The sequence below is a fragment of the Somniosus microcephalus genome, chromosome 13 (genome assembly GCF_052327205.1).
Source record: "Somniosus microcephalus isolate GS21.2 chromosome 13, FLI_Smic_1.0, whole genome shotgun sequence".
NCBI lineage: Eukaryota > Metazoa > Chordata > Chondrichthyes > Squaliformes > Somniosidae > Somniosus > Somniosus microcephalus.
Window position 1 is genome coordinate 104,836,338 of NC_140999.1, and position 14,578 is coordinate 104,850,915.

Here is a 14,578-nt window from a genome sequence, read left to right on the forward strand (position 1 = left end):
TTGGCGAGTTGCTGCAGTGCATCTTGTAGAAGGTACACACTGCAGCCACATTGCATTGGCGGCAGAGGAAGTGAATGTTTAAGGCTGTGGATAGGCTGTTGATCAAGTGGACTGCTTTGTCCTGAATGGTGTCTAGCTTCTTGAGTGTTGTTACAGCTGCTACTGTCTAAGCAAGTGGAGAGTATTCCATCACAATCCTGACTTGTGCCTTGTAGATAGTGGAGAGGATTTGGAGAGTCAGGAGGTGAACCACTCGCCACAGAATACCCAGCCTCTGACCTGCTCTAGTAGCCACAGCTAGTATGCAAGTTGTTAGAAACAGTAGAGTGCCAAGCACCTTGTGGGACTGCACTCAGTGCTGCTCTTTGTCTCCACCAGCAAGTCTATTACTACACCTCTCATGAGAACATTTTTTGCATTCTGTATTTTTTAACTATTCTCTTGTCCACTCCCGTGTTTTATTGTAGATTCCTCTTTAGCTCAATTAAAGATCTTTTGTGTGGAACTTTGTCAAAAGCTTTCTGAAACTGAGGTAAAATGTATCATAATGAGTGCCACTATCTACCATATCTATTATCCTCAAAGAAGTCAGGAAGTTTTTTCATGCAGGATCTTCCCCTTTAAGTCAATGCTGCCTTTTTCTTAAGAAGCTATTGTTTATTTAAGTACTCCTCCAACCTATCCCTTAGAATAGATGCAATTATTTTACCTGATGTTTGATAAATTGATGGGGTTGTAGATGCCCTGGCCAGTTTTGTCAACCTTTTTGAATATCAGTACTACATTTGTTTGCTCCCAATCCTGTGAAGCCACAGCAGTGATGAGTGATTCCTCGATGACAATCGCCAGTGTCCCACAAATTTCCTCCCTAGTCTTCCTTAGCCTTGTAGGACATGTACCATCTAGCCCTGGGATTTATTAGTCCTAGTCTCTTTAACCTATCAAGTACCTCTGCCTCACCCAGCAACCTAGAGGATGTTGCAGTCGGTGTGCTACATAAATTGGACTCTAGGGCATACTTTCAGAAATTATTCATTGAATGTCACTGTCTGCTATCTTATTTACATTACAGCAACATTATTTTCACAATTAACATTGTTACAAGCATTTGGCAGCATCTCACAATTCATTGTATCACGTGTGTTTGGTGACAGGCTATATCCATTACCAGCCAGCCAAAGACCGAGAGTGCCCCCATCTACTGGAGATGCTGATTCAGCTGCCTGCCAACTCCATCACTAAGATCAGCATCGAGTTTGAGAGAGCGCTGTTGAAATGGACCGAGTACCCACCCGATCCCAATCATGGCTTCTACGTTGGGTAAGGAGGTGGAAGTGCAGTGGAGCCTGGTATTGTTGAGCTCTGTTTGCATGCAGGACATGATTTCAAGTAGTATTTTAGGTACAAAAGAAGGGAAGGAAAAAGGAGGGGGGAAATGAAATGCAAATCCCAAGAGCTATGTTTAGTGTGGGGAAGTGTGAGGTCATAGAAACATAGAAGATAGGAGCAGGAGTAGGCCATTCGGCCCCTCGAGCCTGTTCTGCCATTTAATGAGATCATGGCTGATTATCCAAATTCAGTATCCTGTCCCTGCTTTCTCCCCATATCCCTTGATCCCTTTAGCCTTAAGAAATATATCTGACTCCTTCTTGAATATATTTAATGAATTGGCCTGAACTGCCTTCTGTGGTAGAGAATTCCACAGGTTCGCCACTCTCTGGGTGAAGAAATTCCTCCTCATCTCAGTCCTAAATGGCTTACCCCTTACCCTTAGACTGTGACCCCTGGTTCTGGACTCCCCCGCCATCGGGAACATCCTTCCTGCATCTAGTCCTGTTAGAATTTTATAAGTTTCAATGAGATCCCCTCTCATTCTTCTAAACTCTAGCGAATATAAGCCTAATCGACCCAATCTCTCTTCATACGTCATTCACTTTGGATCCGAGAGAGACAAACCAAAATATTGTCTTAATAGCGAGAGACTAGGAGCTGCGGAGGACAAAGGGATTTGGGTGTCCATGTGCACAGATCACTAAAAGTAGGTACAAAAAGGCTAATGGAATGTTGGCCTTTATCTCAAGGGATTTGAAATATGAGTGAGGAAGTGATGCTTCAGTTATACAGAGCCTTAGTCAGACCCCATCTGGGTTACTTCAGTTGTACAGGGCCTTGGTCAGACCCCATCTGGAGTCCTGTGTTCAGTTTTGGGCATCAAACCTCAGGAAAGATATATTGGCCTCGGAGGGGGTGTAGTGCAAATTTACCAGAATGATATTGGGGTTGAAAGGATTAAATTATGGAGACAAGTTGCATAAATTTGGTTTGTATTCCCTTGAGTTAAAATGGTTGAGTATCTAATCGATGTCTTTAAAACGATAAAGAAATCGTCAGGGTAGATAGAGATAAACTATTTCCTCTGGTGGGGGAATCCAGAATAAGGGGGCATAATCTAAAAGTAGATCCAGGCCATTTAGGAGTGAAACCAGGAAGCACTTTTTCAACAAAAGATAGTGGAAATCCGGAACTCTCTTTCCCCCAAAAGTCTGTGGATGCTGGGGGACAATTGAAATTTTCAAAACTGAGATCAATAGATTTTTGTTGGGTAAGGGTACCAAGGGATATAGAGCAAAGGCATGTAAATGGATTTGAGGTACCGATCAGCCATGATCTAACTGAATGTTGGAACAGGCTTGAGGGGCTGAATGGCCTCCTCCTGTTTCTATATTCCTAAAGAGTTAAAGTGAGAAAGGGTGCTGTAAAAATCATGTGAAAAAGCAAAAGGTTGTCCTGGTATTTGTGTTGCTAAGTGAAGGGCAGTTTATTTTTGTACTGCATTTGCATGCAAAGGTTTAGGTGTGATTGGATGTTAAATGCAGAGAATTTGTGATTAGTTAAAGTGCTTAGATCTGAAAACATTGTATTAAATGACCTCAAAATCTTGAACAGGATTCTGAATGGCTTTGAGAGAGATCAAGAATAGATACCTATCTAGTAGCTCAGCTAGCGAATGGAGTAGGCTGGAAACAGAATAAATAGGGTATTAACCCCCTCCCAGAAAATGGATATTGATGTTTCTGTGTGGGAATAGAGGACAGAAAATATTGCATTGTGACTTCATTAGCTTGAAAGACCGTTCCGGAATTGAATGCCTATTATAACAGTAACTTGTTGGGCACTTTATTTATTTAGCAACTTGCAATCTCCTGTTGTGTTGCTGACTGCTCGTCTCTGATCTGGGGCACGGTTGTGATATTTGGTTGCTAACCTGGTCTGTGCCTTTAAGGCTACAGCCCTAAATAGGCAAATTCCGGTAACTAGCTATACATAAACTGCTAATGTCAATCAAAGAATAGTTGTGATTACCAGTGTGATGTCTGGTGTATGACGGATGCAAAAAGTTATAGACTAGTAGATCTAGTTCCTCTAGGTGAGTTGGAGGATATGGTGTTTTATAATAATTGGGGTGCTATACCACATAATACACAATGGCCTAGAAATTCGGTGGCGCCCCGTTTGGGGCGCCAGTCTCGCCAGGGCGCCAGAAGTACCGCCCCGGAAGGAGTCGCGAGCACCCGCCGGAAATTCAGTTTGAGCACCCCAAACGGAAGCGCGGCGCTACTCGAGGCACCCCGCATCCGCCTTGGGGCGCTGCAACTGAAAATCGCAGTGCAACGTGCCGCAGCGCCACACGCTGCGGCACAGCGCGCTGCGGTACTGCGGGCCTTCCTCCCCTTCACCGAGGAGAAGTGCCGGGCTCTTGGGAGACAGCCGGCACAATGCGGGGGGGGTGGTGCTCAGGAGGCTGGGGACGGCGACGCGAAGAGGTGCTGGCAGGCGGCCAGCAAAAAAAATGACCGCCCCGCACCTCAGCGCCTCTACTGCCACAGGTAGGCCCCCCTGAACCGGTCACAAATTGCGACTGGCGTTACAGCGGGGGGGGGGGGGGGGGCGCTACCAAATTTCGCGATCGGGGCAGTAGCGGGGCGCTGCGCACACCGATGACGTCATCGGTGGCGGCGCAGCGCTACCGGCCAACGCCACCATTAGCGCCCCGCTAAATTTCGCGGGAGGCGTGGCCAGTGGCGCTAAACCCACTAAGTGCCCTCTTTGGGCGCTAACTGGTGGCGCAGCCCACCGAATTTCTAGGCCAATGTGTTATCAGGACGCCTGATTGTTCAGGCTGCTTTCCTTGACGTTGATTAATACATTCCTTACCTCTTCAATTCTGATTTGCTGCTGTTTTAGTTTGAACCAGGCACTTAAGTATGATAGAAATTAAATGTGACGCATATAGGAAATGTTTGCTGTACACAAGAATTTTTAATATAGTACAGATAGCTATTGATAAATGTGTGTGTTTGAAACTCAAAAGATGTTCGTAGAATGTTTTAGTTTAACTAAGCATTAATGTCTCCTCAACGGTCACTAAAACTCTCTTCGGACTCATAAAGGAATGAATGACCTGGAAATGGTTGGATGTTTTGATAACTGTAATAATTCTGATCAGCTTGTATGTCTTGCACTGTATAACTTTGCTGCTCAATTAGTTTAGCTCCCACTTTAAAATCACTGGTAGTGTTGTGCCAATTGAATAGGGTGCTGCCACAGCCCCCCAATGTCACAGCTCCCTAACATGGCGTGTCATACTCATCTGATACCTACAGATCTCAACATTGTGAAACTTGAGTTCTTGCTGAGGGGGCGGCAGGGCATGCGGACTGGTCCAGTTGTGACTGATTATCCCAGGAACTCTTGATTGTTGGAGCTGTGTTAATGCTGTACAAGCCTTGTACCAGAAGCTGTTCATTTTCATTTGCTGTGGGAGCAAAGCATTTTTAATCATTCTACTGTACGTCCTGTGGTGTTGCTCACAGGTCATCTGGGAGCAAGAGCATGGTTGTCATATTTAGTTAATGTAGCCTTTAAGGCTACTGTTCAAGTACCTACTGTGGGGAAGTGACTGAGATAGGCGAATGTGACTAATTAGCTGCTCATAAATGCAGATCACAGAGGGCAATTGCAACTGCTTGTAAATGTCTGATTCTAGGTTATAAAAACTCATCATCTATATAATATATTAGAAGTTTTGCACTTAACACATACTTCCACTTTTCAAACTTCTGCCGTAACACTTTGTTGATTGTCTCAAAACTGCTAAGTATTACGAAATCAATCCTGAATAGCCAGTCAAGAGAGCCAACCAATAAAAATAATTTAAAAAACAATGAACCAAATAAATCACTTAAAATGCTTTTTGGAAAAAAAAAGCTGTTCACCTTTTTTCTCACTAACTAAATGTTCTAAATAAGGCTTTAAACATTATATAAATGACATATTTCACAAGAACACGATTAAATATATCCATTCAATTGTCTTTTGTGTCTGTTATTGCAATTGTTTTTACTTGAAGGTCTTGGCGTCTGTGAAAGCCTTGTGCTGAACTTGATAATTTCAGAGTTTTGACTCCAGATTGTGCAGTATGAGCATGTGCAGTGTGCACAACTTCCCAGGATGCTTCAGTGGCATTTAGTTAGCCTGACTGCTCAAATATTTCTCCTCCATTACCAGCATTCTCTACTTAGGTGTTCTTCAAAATTATTTGAAGAAAAGCTTGTGGATATATTTCAAAACCTTTACTTAGGTAAAGTTTATATTGCATTTATTTAAGGTAGTGTGCATGTGCGCGGGGGTGGGGGTGTCTGTGTGTGTGAGGAAAAAAAGACCCCATTTTAAACATGAGATTGCACAACTGTTGTAGATTTGTTTAGGTTTGAATAATCTTATTTATTTTTCTCAGTGAAAAGTCAAATTGTGTCTCTGTGCATAACAGTATTTCAGTTTACATTCTGGCAATGATTTGAATACACATTGGATGATAAATTTGAGTAGGCTTTCAACTAAACTTTTAAATGAAAGCCATTATCCTTATTTTTACTTCAAAAAGAGTGTGAAATTGAGACAGCGAGAGAGAATCTTTCTGCATCCTAATTCCAAGTTTTTTTCTTTTCCCAAAAAGAAAATGAACTGAATTTTGTAGGCTTCTCAGGCAAACAGGCTTTGATTATCATCACCTGAATTTTGTCGATAGTTGGAACACGTAAGCCTTCTAATTCGTGATATGTGTGTGAGAAACAGAGGTGTAGACATATCCAGGAACCAATCACAAAACATAATTCAATGTTTGCAGAGATCTCTTAGATACTCAGAAACCAGTGTTGCCAGAACCGAGACCTTTCCCCTCCCACTGCTTGGGGCTCACCCCTTTCCTCAATACTGCCAGAATCCAGGAGCCACCAGTGAACCAAACCCCACATTCCCACTCCCAGCTCTGCCAAGCCCCAGGTTCTCCCTCCACCCCCACCCAAGTACTTCCAAACTCTAGGATCGCCACCTCATTACTTCCAAACCCCAGGAACATCATCTCAATACTGCCAAAGCCCAGAACTGCCTCCGATAAAGGTAAACCTCATCCTACCTTTCCAGTATCGCTAAATAACAGATACCTATATCCATCTGCTTTAAAAATGGTAGAGGCTAAAATTTCAATTTATAGATAAAGAAATCTACATAACATAAAGGGCACCTATTTACCTAATGTAGCTTTTTCCCTTATTTCTATCCAGAGCACGATAAAAATCCCGGAATAACCTGTAATAAAGCTGGAAATTGACTTACTCAGTCACTAAGTTAGGGCCTTGATAATACATTGTGTCACATGACACCGCAACCAAATTGTTATACTACACTGTATCCTCCAACTCACTGTGAGCAGTGCCACAAGATTTCCTCGTGGAATAAATTGAAGTCTTGTGTCTAGCGTGCGCCTGTCACATTCCAAATGTCACACTATGTTACAGATAAAAGTACTAAAGAGAAGGAAAGCCAGGCATTTCACCTTGAGTTCTTCTGACCTGGAGCCTGAAATTTGCAAGCAATTTACTCGCCTCTAACTGACGCCAGCAGTTTAGATGCAGCTAAAAATACCTGTATTCTTGCATGGAGTACTTGAGTAGTGGCCTTAAAGGGCCAGGCCAGGCTAGCAGCTAAACATGACAACGGTGCTGCAGAACCCACCACAGCCATGAGCAACACATGGGAGATCTGCTAATAGATTGATGCTGTGTTTGGTATTTTCCTCACTGCTTCCTTTCCTTTATAGCTCATCTGTGCTGAGTGCTCTGGTGCCGAGCAGCGTAACCATGGAAACCAACAGCACTAAACTCACGCCTCTTTTCACCAGGCTGTAAGTATAAGTGATCTGATTTATTTTCCAACCCTTGCACTTGTCTGTATATCTTTATATCATTAATTGGTGGTATTGAATTAATTTAAATTAATTAAAGGGTAAGTCATGTTAGGACAGCCCAGCCCCATGTTATGCTCCACCTGTGCTATGTGAGAATTCAGGGACACTGCCGGTGTCCCTGACGACCACGTATGCCAGAAATGTATCCAGCTGCAGCTTCTAGCAGACCGCTTTGAGGTGCTGGAGCTGCGGATGGATGAGTTTTTGAGCATTCGCGATGCTGAGAGGGTCGTGGATAACACGTTTAGTGAGTTGGTCACACCGCAGGTAAGGGCTGCACAGGCAGAAGGGAAATGGGTGACCATCAGGTGGAGCAGTAGAAGCAGGCAGGTCGTGCAGGGGACCACTGTGGCCATCCCCCTCTCAAACAGGTATACCGATTTGGATACTGTTGAGGGAGATGACTTACATGGGGAAGGCAGCAGCAGCCAACTTCCTGGCACCGGGGGTGCTTCTGCTGCTCAGGAAGGGAGGAAAAAGAGTGGGAGAGCAATACTGGTAGGGGATTCTATCGTAAAGGGAACAGATAGGCGTTTCTGTGGCCGTAGATGTGACTCCAGGATGGTTTGTTGCCTCCCTGGTGCCAGGGTCAAGGATGTCACTGAACGGCTGCAGGGCATTCTGAAGGGGGAGGGTGAACAGTCAGAGGTCGTGGTTCACATTGGGACCAACGACATGGGTAGGAAGAGGGATGAGGTCCTGCAGCAAGAATTTAGGGAGCTAGGTAGCAGATTAAAGAGCAGGACCTCAAAGGTTGTAATCTCTGGGTTACTCCCGGTGCCACGTGCTAGTGAGTATAGGAATAGGAGGATAGAGGAGATGAATGCGTGGCTAAAGAGTTGGTGCAGGAGGGAGGGCTTTAGTTTCCTGGATCACTGGGTCTGCTTCTGGGGAAGGTGGGACTTGTACAAGTCGGACGGGTTGCACCTGATCAGAACGGGACAAATATCCTTGCGGGGAGGTTTGCTAGCACCGTTGGGGGGCGTTTAAACTAACTTGGCAGGGGGATGGGATACAGAGTGGAGCTATAATAGGGGGTGATGTACAGCCAAATATAGAGGAAAAAACAAGTCAGCTTGGAAGGCAGAGCAAATATGTAACGGCACAAGGGAGTAGGGCAAGGCTGGATGGCATTTATTTTAATGCAAGGAGTCTTGCGAATAAGGTGGATGAACTGAAGGTGTTGATGAACACATGGGAGTATGATATTGTTGCTATCACGGAGACATGGTTGAGGGAGGGGCAAGACTGGCAGCTCAATATTCCGGGGTATAGAATCTTCAGGCGAGACAGCGGGGGGGGGGGGGGGGTAAAAGAGAAGGGGGTGTCGCAATATTAATTAAGGAGTCAATTACTGCTGTAAGGAGGGATGATATATTAACAGGTTCCTCTAATGAGGCCATATGGGTAGAACTTAAAAACAAAAGGGGGCAAGCACTTTGCTGGGAGTGTACTATAGGCCCCCAAACAGTCAGGGGGAGATAGAGGAACAGATATGTAGGCAACTCTCCGAGAAATGTGCAAATAATAGGGTAATAATAGTGGGGGATTTCAACTTCCCCACTATTAACTGGGATAGTCAGAGTGTGAAAGGCTAGAAGGTGCAGAATTCTTAAAGTGCATCCAGGAGAGCTTTTTGAGCCAGCATGTAGAAAGTCCTACAAGAGAGGGGGCGGTACTGAACCTAATTCTAGGGAATGTGGCCGGGCAAGTGGTAGAAGTGTTAGTAGGTGAGCACTTTGGTGACAGTGACCATAATTCGGTGAGATTTAAGGTAGTCATGGAAAAGGACAGAGATGGACCGGAAATAAAGGTTCTAAATTGGGGGAAGGCCGATTTTAATATGATAAGGCAGGATCTGGCCAAAGTGGACTGGGATCAGCTACTTGTAGGAAAATCCACATCGGAGCAATGGGAGTCTTTCAGAAAGGAAATTGAGAAAGTACAATGGCAACATGTTCCCGTAAAGGTCAAGGGTGGGACCAACAAGCCCAGGGAACCTTGGATGTCAAGGGATATACGAGAATGGATTAGGAAAAAAAGGGGGGCTTTTGGCAGATACAAAGGACTAAAGACAGAGGAAGCCCCAGAGGAGTATAAAAAGTGCAGGGGGATACTTAAAAAAGAAATTAGGAGAGCGAGGAGGGGCCATGAAATAACACTGGCGAGCAAAATAAAGGAAAATCCTAAAGTGTTTTATAAGTATATTAAGGGCAAGAGGATAACTAGGGAAAGAGCAGGGCCCATTAGGGACCAAAGTGGCAATCTGTGTGTGGAGCCAGAAGATGTAGGTGGGGTTTTAAATGAATTTTTTGCATCTGTGTTCACTATGGAGAAGGATGATGTAGACATAGAAATCGAGCAGGGGGACTGTGATATACTTGAACATATTAGCATCGAGAGGGAGGAGGTACTAGCGGTTTTAGCAGGTTTAAAAGTGGATAAATCCCCAGGCCCGGACGAGATGTATCCCAGGCTGCTGTGTGAGGCAAAGGAGGAGATTGCAGGGGCTCTGACACAAATTTTCAGAACCTGTCTGGCCACAGGGGATGCGCCAGAGGACTGGAGAACAGCTAACGTAGTACCATTATTCAAGAAGGGTAGTAGGGATAAACCAGGGAATTACAGGCCAGTGAGCCTAACATCAGTGGTAGGGAAATTATTGGAAAAAATTCTGAGGGACAGAATTAGTCTCCACTTGGAGAGGCAAGGATTAATCAGGGATAGTCAGCATGGCGTTGTCAAGGGAAGATCATGTCTGACCAATTTGATTGAATTTTTCGAGGGGGTGACTAGGTGTGCGGATGAGGGTAGTGCAGTGGATGTGGTATACATGGATTTCAGTAAGGCTTTCGATAAAGTCCCGCATAGGAGACTGGTCAAGAATGTAAGAGCCCATGGAATCCAGGGTGCCTTGGCACATTGGATCCAAAACTGGCTTAGTGGCAGAGGGTGATGGTCGAAGGTTGTTTTTGTGACTGGAAGCCTGTGTCCAGTGGGGTACCGCAGGGATTGGTGCTGGGTCCCTTGCTGTTTGTGGTCTACATTAATGATTTGGATGTGAATGTAAAAGGTATGATCAGTAAGTTCGCAGATGACACGAAAATTGGTGGGGTGGTAAATAGCGAGAAGGGTAGCCTCAGTCTGCAGGACGATATAGATGGGTTGGTCAGATGGGCGGAACAGTGGCAAATGGAATTTAACCCTGAAAAGTGTGAGGTGATGCATTTTGGAGGGACTAACCAGGCAAGGGAATACACAATGAATGGTAAGACCCTAGGAAAGACAGAGGATCAGAGGGACCTTGGTGTGCATGTACATAGATCCCTGAAGGCAGCAGAACAGGTGTATAAGGTGGTTAAAAAGGCATATGGGATACTTGCCTTCATTAGCCGAGGCATAGAATATAAGAGCAAGGAGGTTATGATGGAGCTGTACAAAACGCTGGTTAGGCCACAGCTGGAATACTGTGTGCAGTTCTGATCGCCACACTATAGGAAGGATGTGATTGCTTTGGAGAGGGTGCAGAGGAGATTCACCAGGATGTTACCTGGGCTGGAGCGCTTCAGCTATGAAGAAAGACTGGACAGGCTGGGGTTGTTTTCCTTGGAGCAGAGAAGGCTGAGGGGGGACCTGATTGAGATGTATAAAATTATGAGGGGCATAGATAGGGTGGATAGAAAGGAACTTTTCCCCTTAGTAGAGGGGTCAATAACAAGGGGGCATAGATTCAAGGTAAGGGGCAGGAGGTTTAGAGGGGATTTGAGGAAAAACTTTTTCACCCAGAGGGTGGTTGGAATCTGGAACTCACTGCCTGAAAGGGTGGTAGAGGCAGGAACCCTCACAATATTCAAGAAGCATTTGGATGAGCACTTGAAATGCCATAGCATACAAGGCTACGGACCAAATGCTGGAAAATGGGATTAGATTAGACAGGGCTTGATGGCCGGCGCGGACGCGATGGGCCGAAGGGCCTCCTTCTGTGCTGTATAACTCTATGACTCAATTGTCTCTTCCCAGTCAAATAAAAGGAGGTATGGTGGTAAGGACATTTTTAAAAAATTAAGAGTTGAAAGAAATAGCAGAATAGCTGGTTCCAAACAGTGAGCATTGAAGTAGTACTGGGGGAAATGGCTGGCGGGATGTTTAGTGCGCTTGACGGCATGCTACGGTGCTGAATTGACCTTTGTAGAAACACTAATGGAACTTCTGTGATGCTGCTCATGGTCGATTAGAGGATACACTATATTACAAGCACATTATCCCATATAACATAAAATGTATTCTCTAGCTGCTAGATTGTAGCGGTGCATAACCTCTCATACCCCCTTAAAAAAAAAGAAAGACTTGCATTTATATAGTGCCATTCATGACCACCGGACGCCCCAAAGTGCTTTACAGCCAATGATGTACTTTTTGAAGTGTTGTAGTCACTGTTGTAATGTAGGAAATGCAACAGCCAATTTGCTCACAGTAAGGGCCCACAAACAGCAACGTGATAATGTCCAGATAATCTGTTTTAGTGATGTTGATTGAGGGATAAATATTGGCCAGGACATCGAGGATAACTCCCCTGCTCTTCTTTGAAATAGTGCCATGGGATCTTTTACTTCCACCTGAGAGGGCAGACGGGGCCTCGGTTTAAAGTCTCATCCGAAAGACGGCACCAGTTAGAGGCTGAGTGGTTTTAGCAGATCCTCAGGCCAGACTAGCTTCGTAAATGCTGTTTTGTAACTGACTCATGCTGTCAGTTAGAAGCTGATTTCTCTATAGATTGAAAATGCCTGGCTCTGTTCCTCTTTCTTTTCAAGGTGGTTTTGCATTTGTAACAAGGTACAACATCTGAAGTGAGTGGTCATGCACTAGACTTCCCCTCAGTCTTCCCCTCCTCCTTCAATGGCCCAGATTTTGCTGTCAGAATAACGGCACTCGCTGTTATTTGTACGTAAATGGCACAGCAACTTCAGCCGATAATAATGTAGAGCGGTATTTTTAGACTGTTACTTTTGGAAGAGTCATTGTTTTGGTCAGTGAAATATGTATTTTGTTGCAGGTTTCCATCCATCGACTCCTCCATTTACTTCGTCAGACTCTACACCGAGGCCTTGCTGGTGAATTTGCCGACGCCTGATTTCAGCATGCCCTACAATGTCATCTGCCTGACCTGCACCGTGGTAGCAGTTGGCTACGGCTCCTTCTACAATCTCCTCACAAGGACCTTCCAGATCGTCGAGCCCAGTGGCGGGTTGGCAAAGAGGATTGCTAACGTAATCCGTAGACTGCGTGGGGTCCCACCCATTTGAAATCGTCACATTTGCAAAAACAGGGGCCGAGCAAAGCACATATCAAAACCAGCGGCTGCTCCTGGGTTGGGTGAGCTGCACTTTAATGGCGCAGTGGTTTCACAGTGCTTTTCAGTTGGGACGAACTAGAAGCCAATGCTCCCCGCAGCCCAAGTTAAATTAATGCTTGAACTTGCAGATTAGTGTCTGGAAATCTTTGGCATGCTGTGCAACCTACTGTATTAACCAGGTCAGACACTGTGACCCTGCTTATTGTGAAGTGTGGATAATGCCAGTTGAGGGTTGGTGGCACGTGGGTGACGAGGATAGAATTGCTTGTGTGCCTGTGGACAGTGAAAGGGTAAAAGGCTTCTGCAAAAATGATATGTGGTGTGCTTGCATCACGAGGCGTTATATTCATCCTGTGTCATATGATGCAAACTCTTATCTCCGTTTAAACCTCTACATGCCAGCCTTCTTAATACCACTTGTTCATCTTGGGGGTCAGTTTTACAAATGGGCACTACCAATGGGGGGAGGGGAGGCTTCGCCCATCATTCAGGGGCGCACTGTCCGTGACTTAATGCCCCATTTCCTGGTGTGCACAGCCAATACTCCCTGCTGGTAGCCCCAGTTCATACCAGCAGCCCCTCTGTAGTTTGAATTGACAGCCGGGCAACCTGACAGCAGACACCTTCGTCAGTCACACTGCGAGTGCAGTGCTCTGGCCTCCCTGTGTCATGACAGAGCAGCTTGCAACAGACACTCGACTCAAAGCAACAGTTGCAAAGTTACCTCTGACCAGCCCTTTTTAAGCAAAAAAATGAGAATAAGGAATGGCCAAGTGATACCAATAAAGTTTAAAGATTGGATCGGATCCTTTCACTGGTCGCAAGCTCCTGAAAAGATTGTGCACAGGTTTAGATGTCATAATTTTGTAGCTGATATTTCACGTTTTTAAAGTAGCATATGCAGGGCTCATTTGTGCTCCTCCATTTCAGTCCCCGATCCCAATCTTGAACATGAGGGGCTCCCATTCCAGTCCATAACCCAGCCTTCAGCTTCTGAACTACACATTTTTTCTTCAATCCCCAATCCTTATCCCTAGCTGGGAAAGGGCACAAAGCCTTGTTTCAGATCACTTCCTGCAGCTTGTGAGGGGCTCGAGACCCTCATTCCAATCTTCACCTCTCTGGCTTTAAGTACTTCAGACTCCATGTCCAGCCCCAGGCTCCTCTTCTGATTATGAGGAGCTCATTCTTCATTTTATTTCCTAGGGCTGCTCTCCTCTTGTAGTGAGGTGCTCAATCACCTAATTTTTAATCTCAGGATACTTACCATTTATTGTGATGTGCTCATCTCTGTTTATAATCCATGAGTGTTTCTCCTCTTGTTGTGAGGAACTCAATCTCCTCACTTCTAATCTTGGGTTCCTGTCTTCAATCAACAGAAGAGTAAGTTGTGGAACTAACTGAAGTTTTATCTTTGAAATAGTACTCACTGAGTTATGACATGGATTGCAATTCCCCATCGAAGGTGGTAATAATGGTGAGAAGACAGTCTCTCACTGAAGCTATTATAATATCCATACATTTCTATCATTCAATGTCTTTTCTATGGTGAGTAATGGGATTAAAGCCACTCAAAATTGAGGTGAATGTCACTAAGGGGCAGTTAATGAATTACACCCCTAAAAACTCTCCTCTATGATGAGTTCATCCATTAAATAAAAATCTCTTCCTGGTACTGCCTCTTTTTCAGTCTGAGAGTTCCTTTCATTAAGAATGTCAAATTTGATGTCTACAGCTAGCACTAGCAAGCTGCCTGTGAAAATTATTGCGTGATACGCAAATTGAGGCAAGCCAAATGGATAATTGTCCTTGGGGATTGTGAGTTCAGATTGATTCATTTCCTAAATGAGCGCCAATCGTTGTGAAAACTAAGCAAAATGTCAAATTGATTTTTTTTAAGTGTAATATGCTTTAGAAAA

The 14,578-nt window shown here is 44.7% G+C and overlaps 1 protein-coding gene across 1 annotated transcript in view; it reads left to right on the forward strand.

The window, feature by feature from the left end:
- The window catches only part of pigt (phosphatidylinositol glycan anchor biosynthesis, class T), a 41,705-nt gene extending 27,361 nt beyond the window's left edge, over positions 1-14,344 (forward strand). The window contains exons 10-12 of the mRNA XM_086005171.1: positions 1,155-1,320; positions 7,160-7,243; positions 12,360-14,344. Coding sequence (XP_085861297.1) covers positions 1,155-1,320; positions 7,160-7,243; positions 12,360-12,609 — 500 coding nt within the window. The 3' untranslated portion in view covers positions 12,610-14,344. The remainder of the gene's footprint in view (positions 1-1,154; positions 1,321-7,159; positions 7,244-12,359) is intronic.
- Positions 14,345-14,578: the final 234 nt, after the last annotated feature.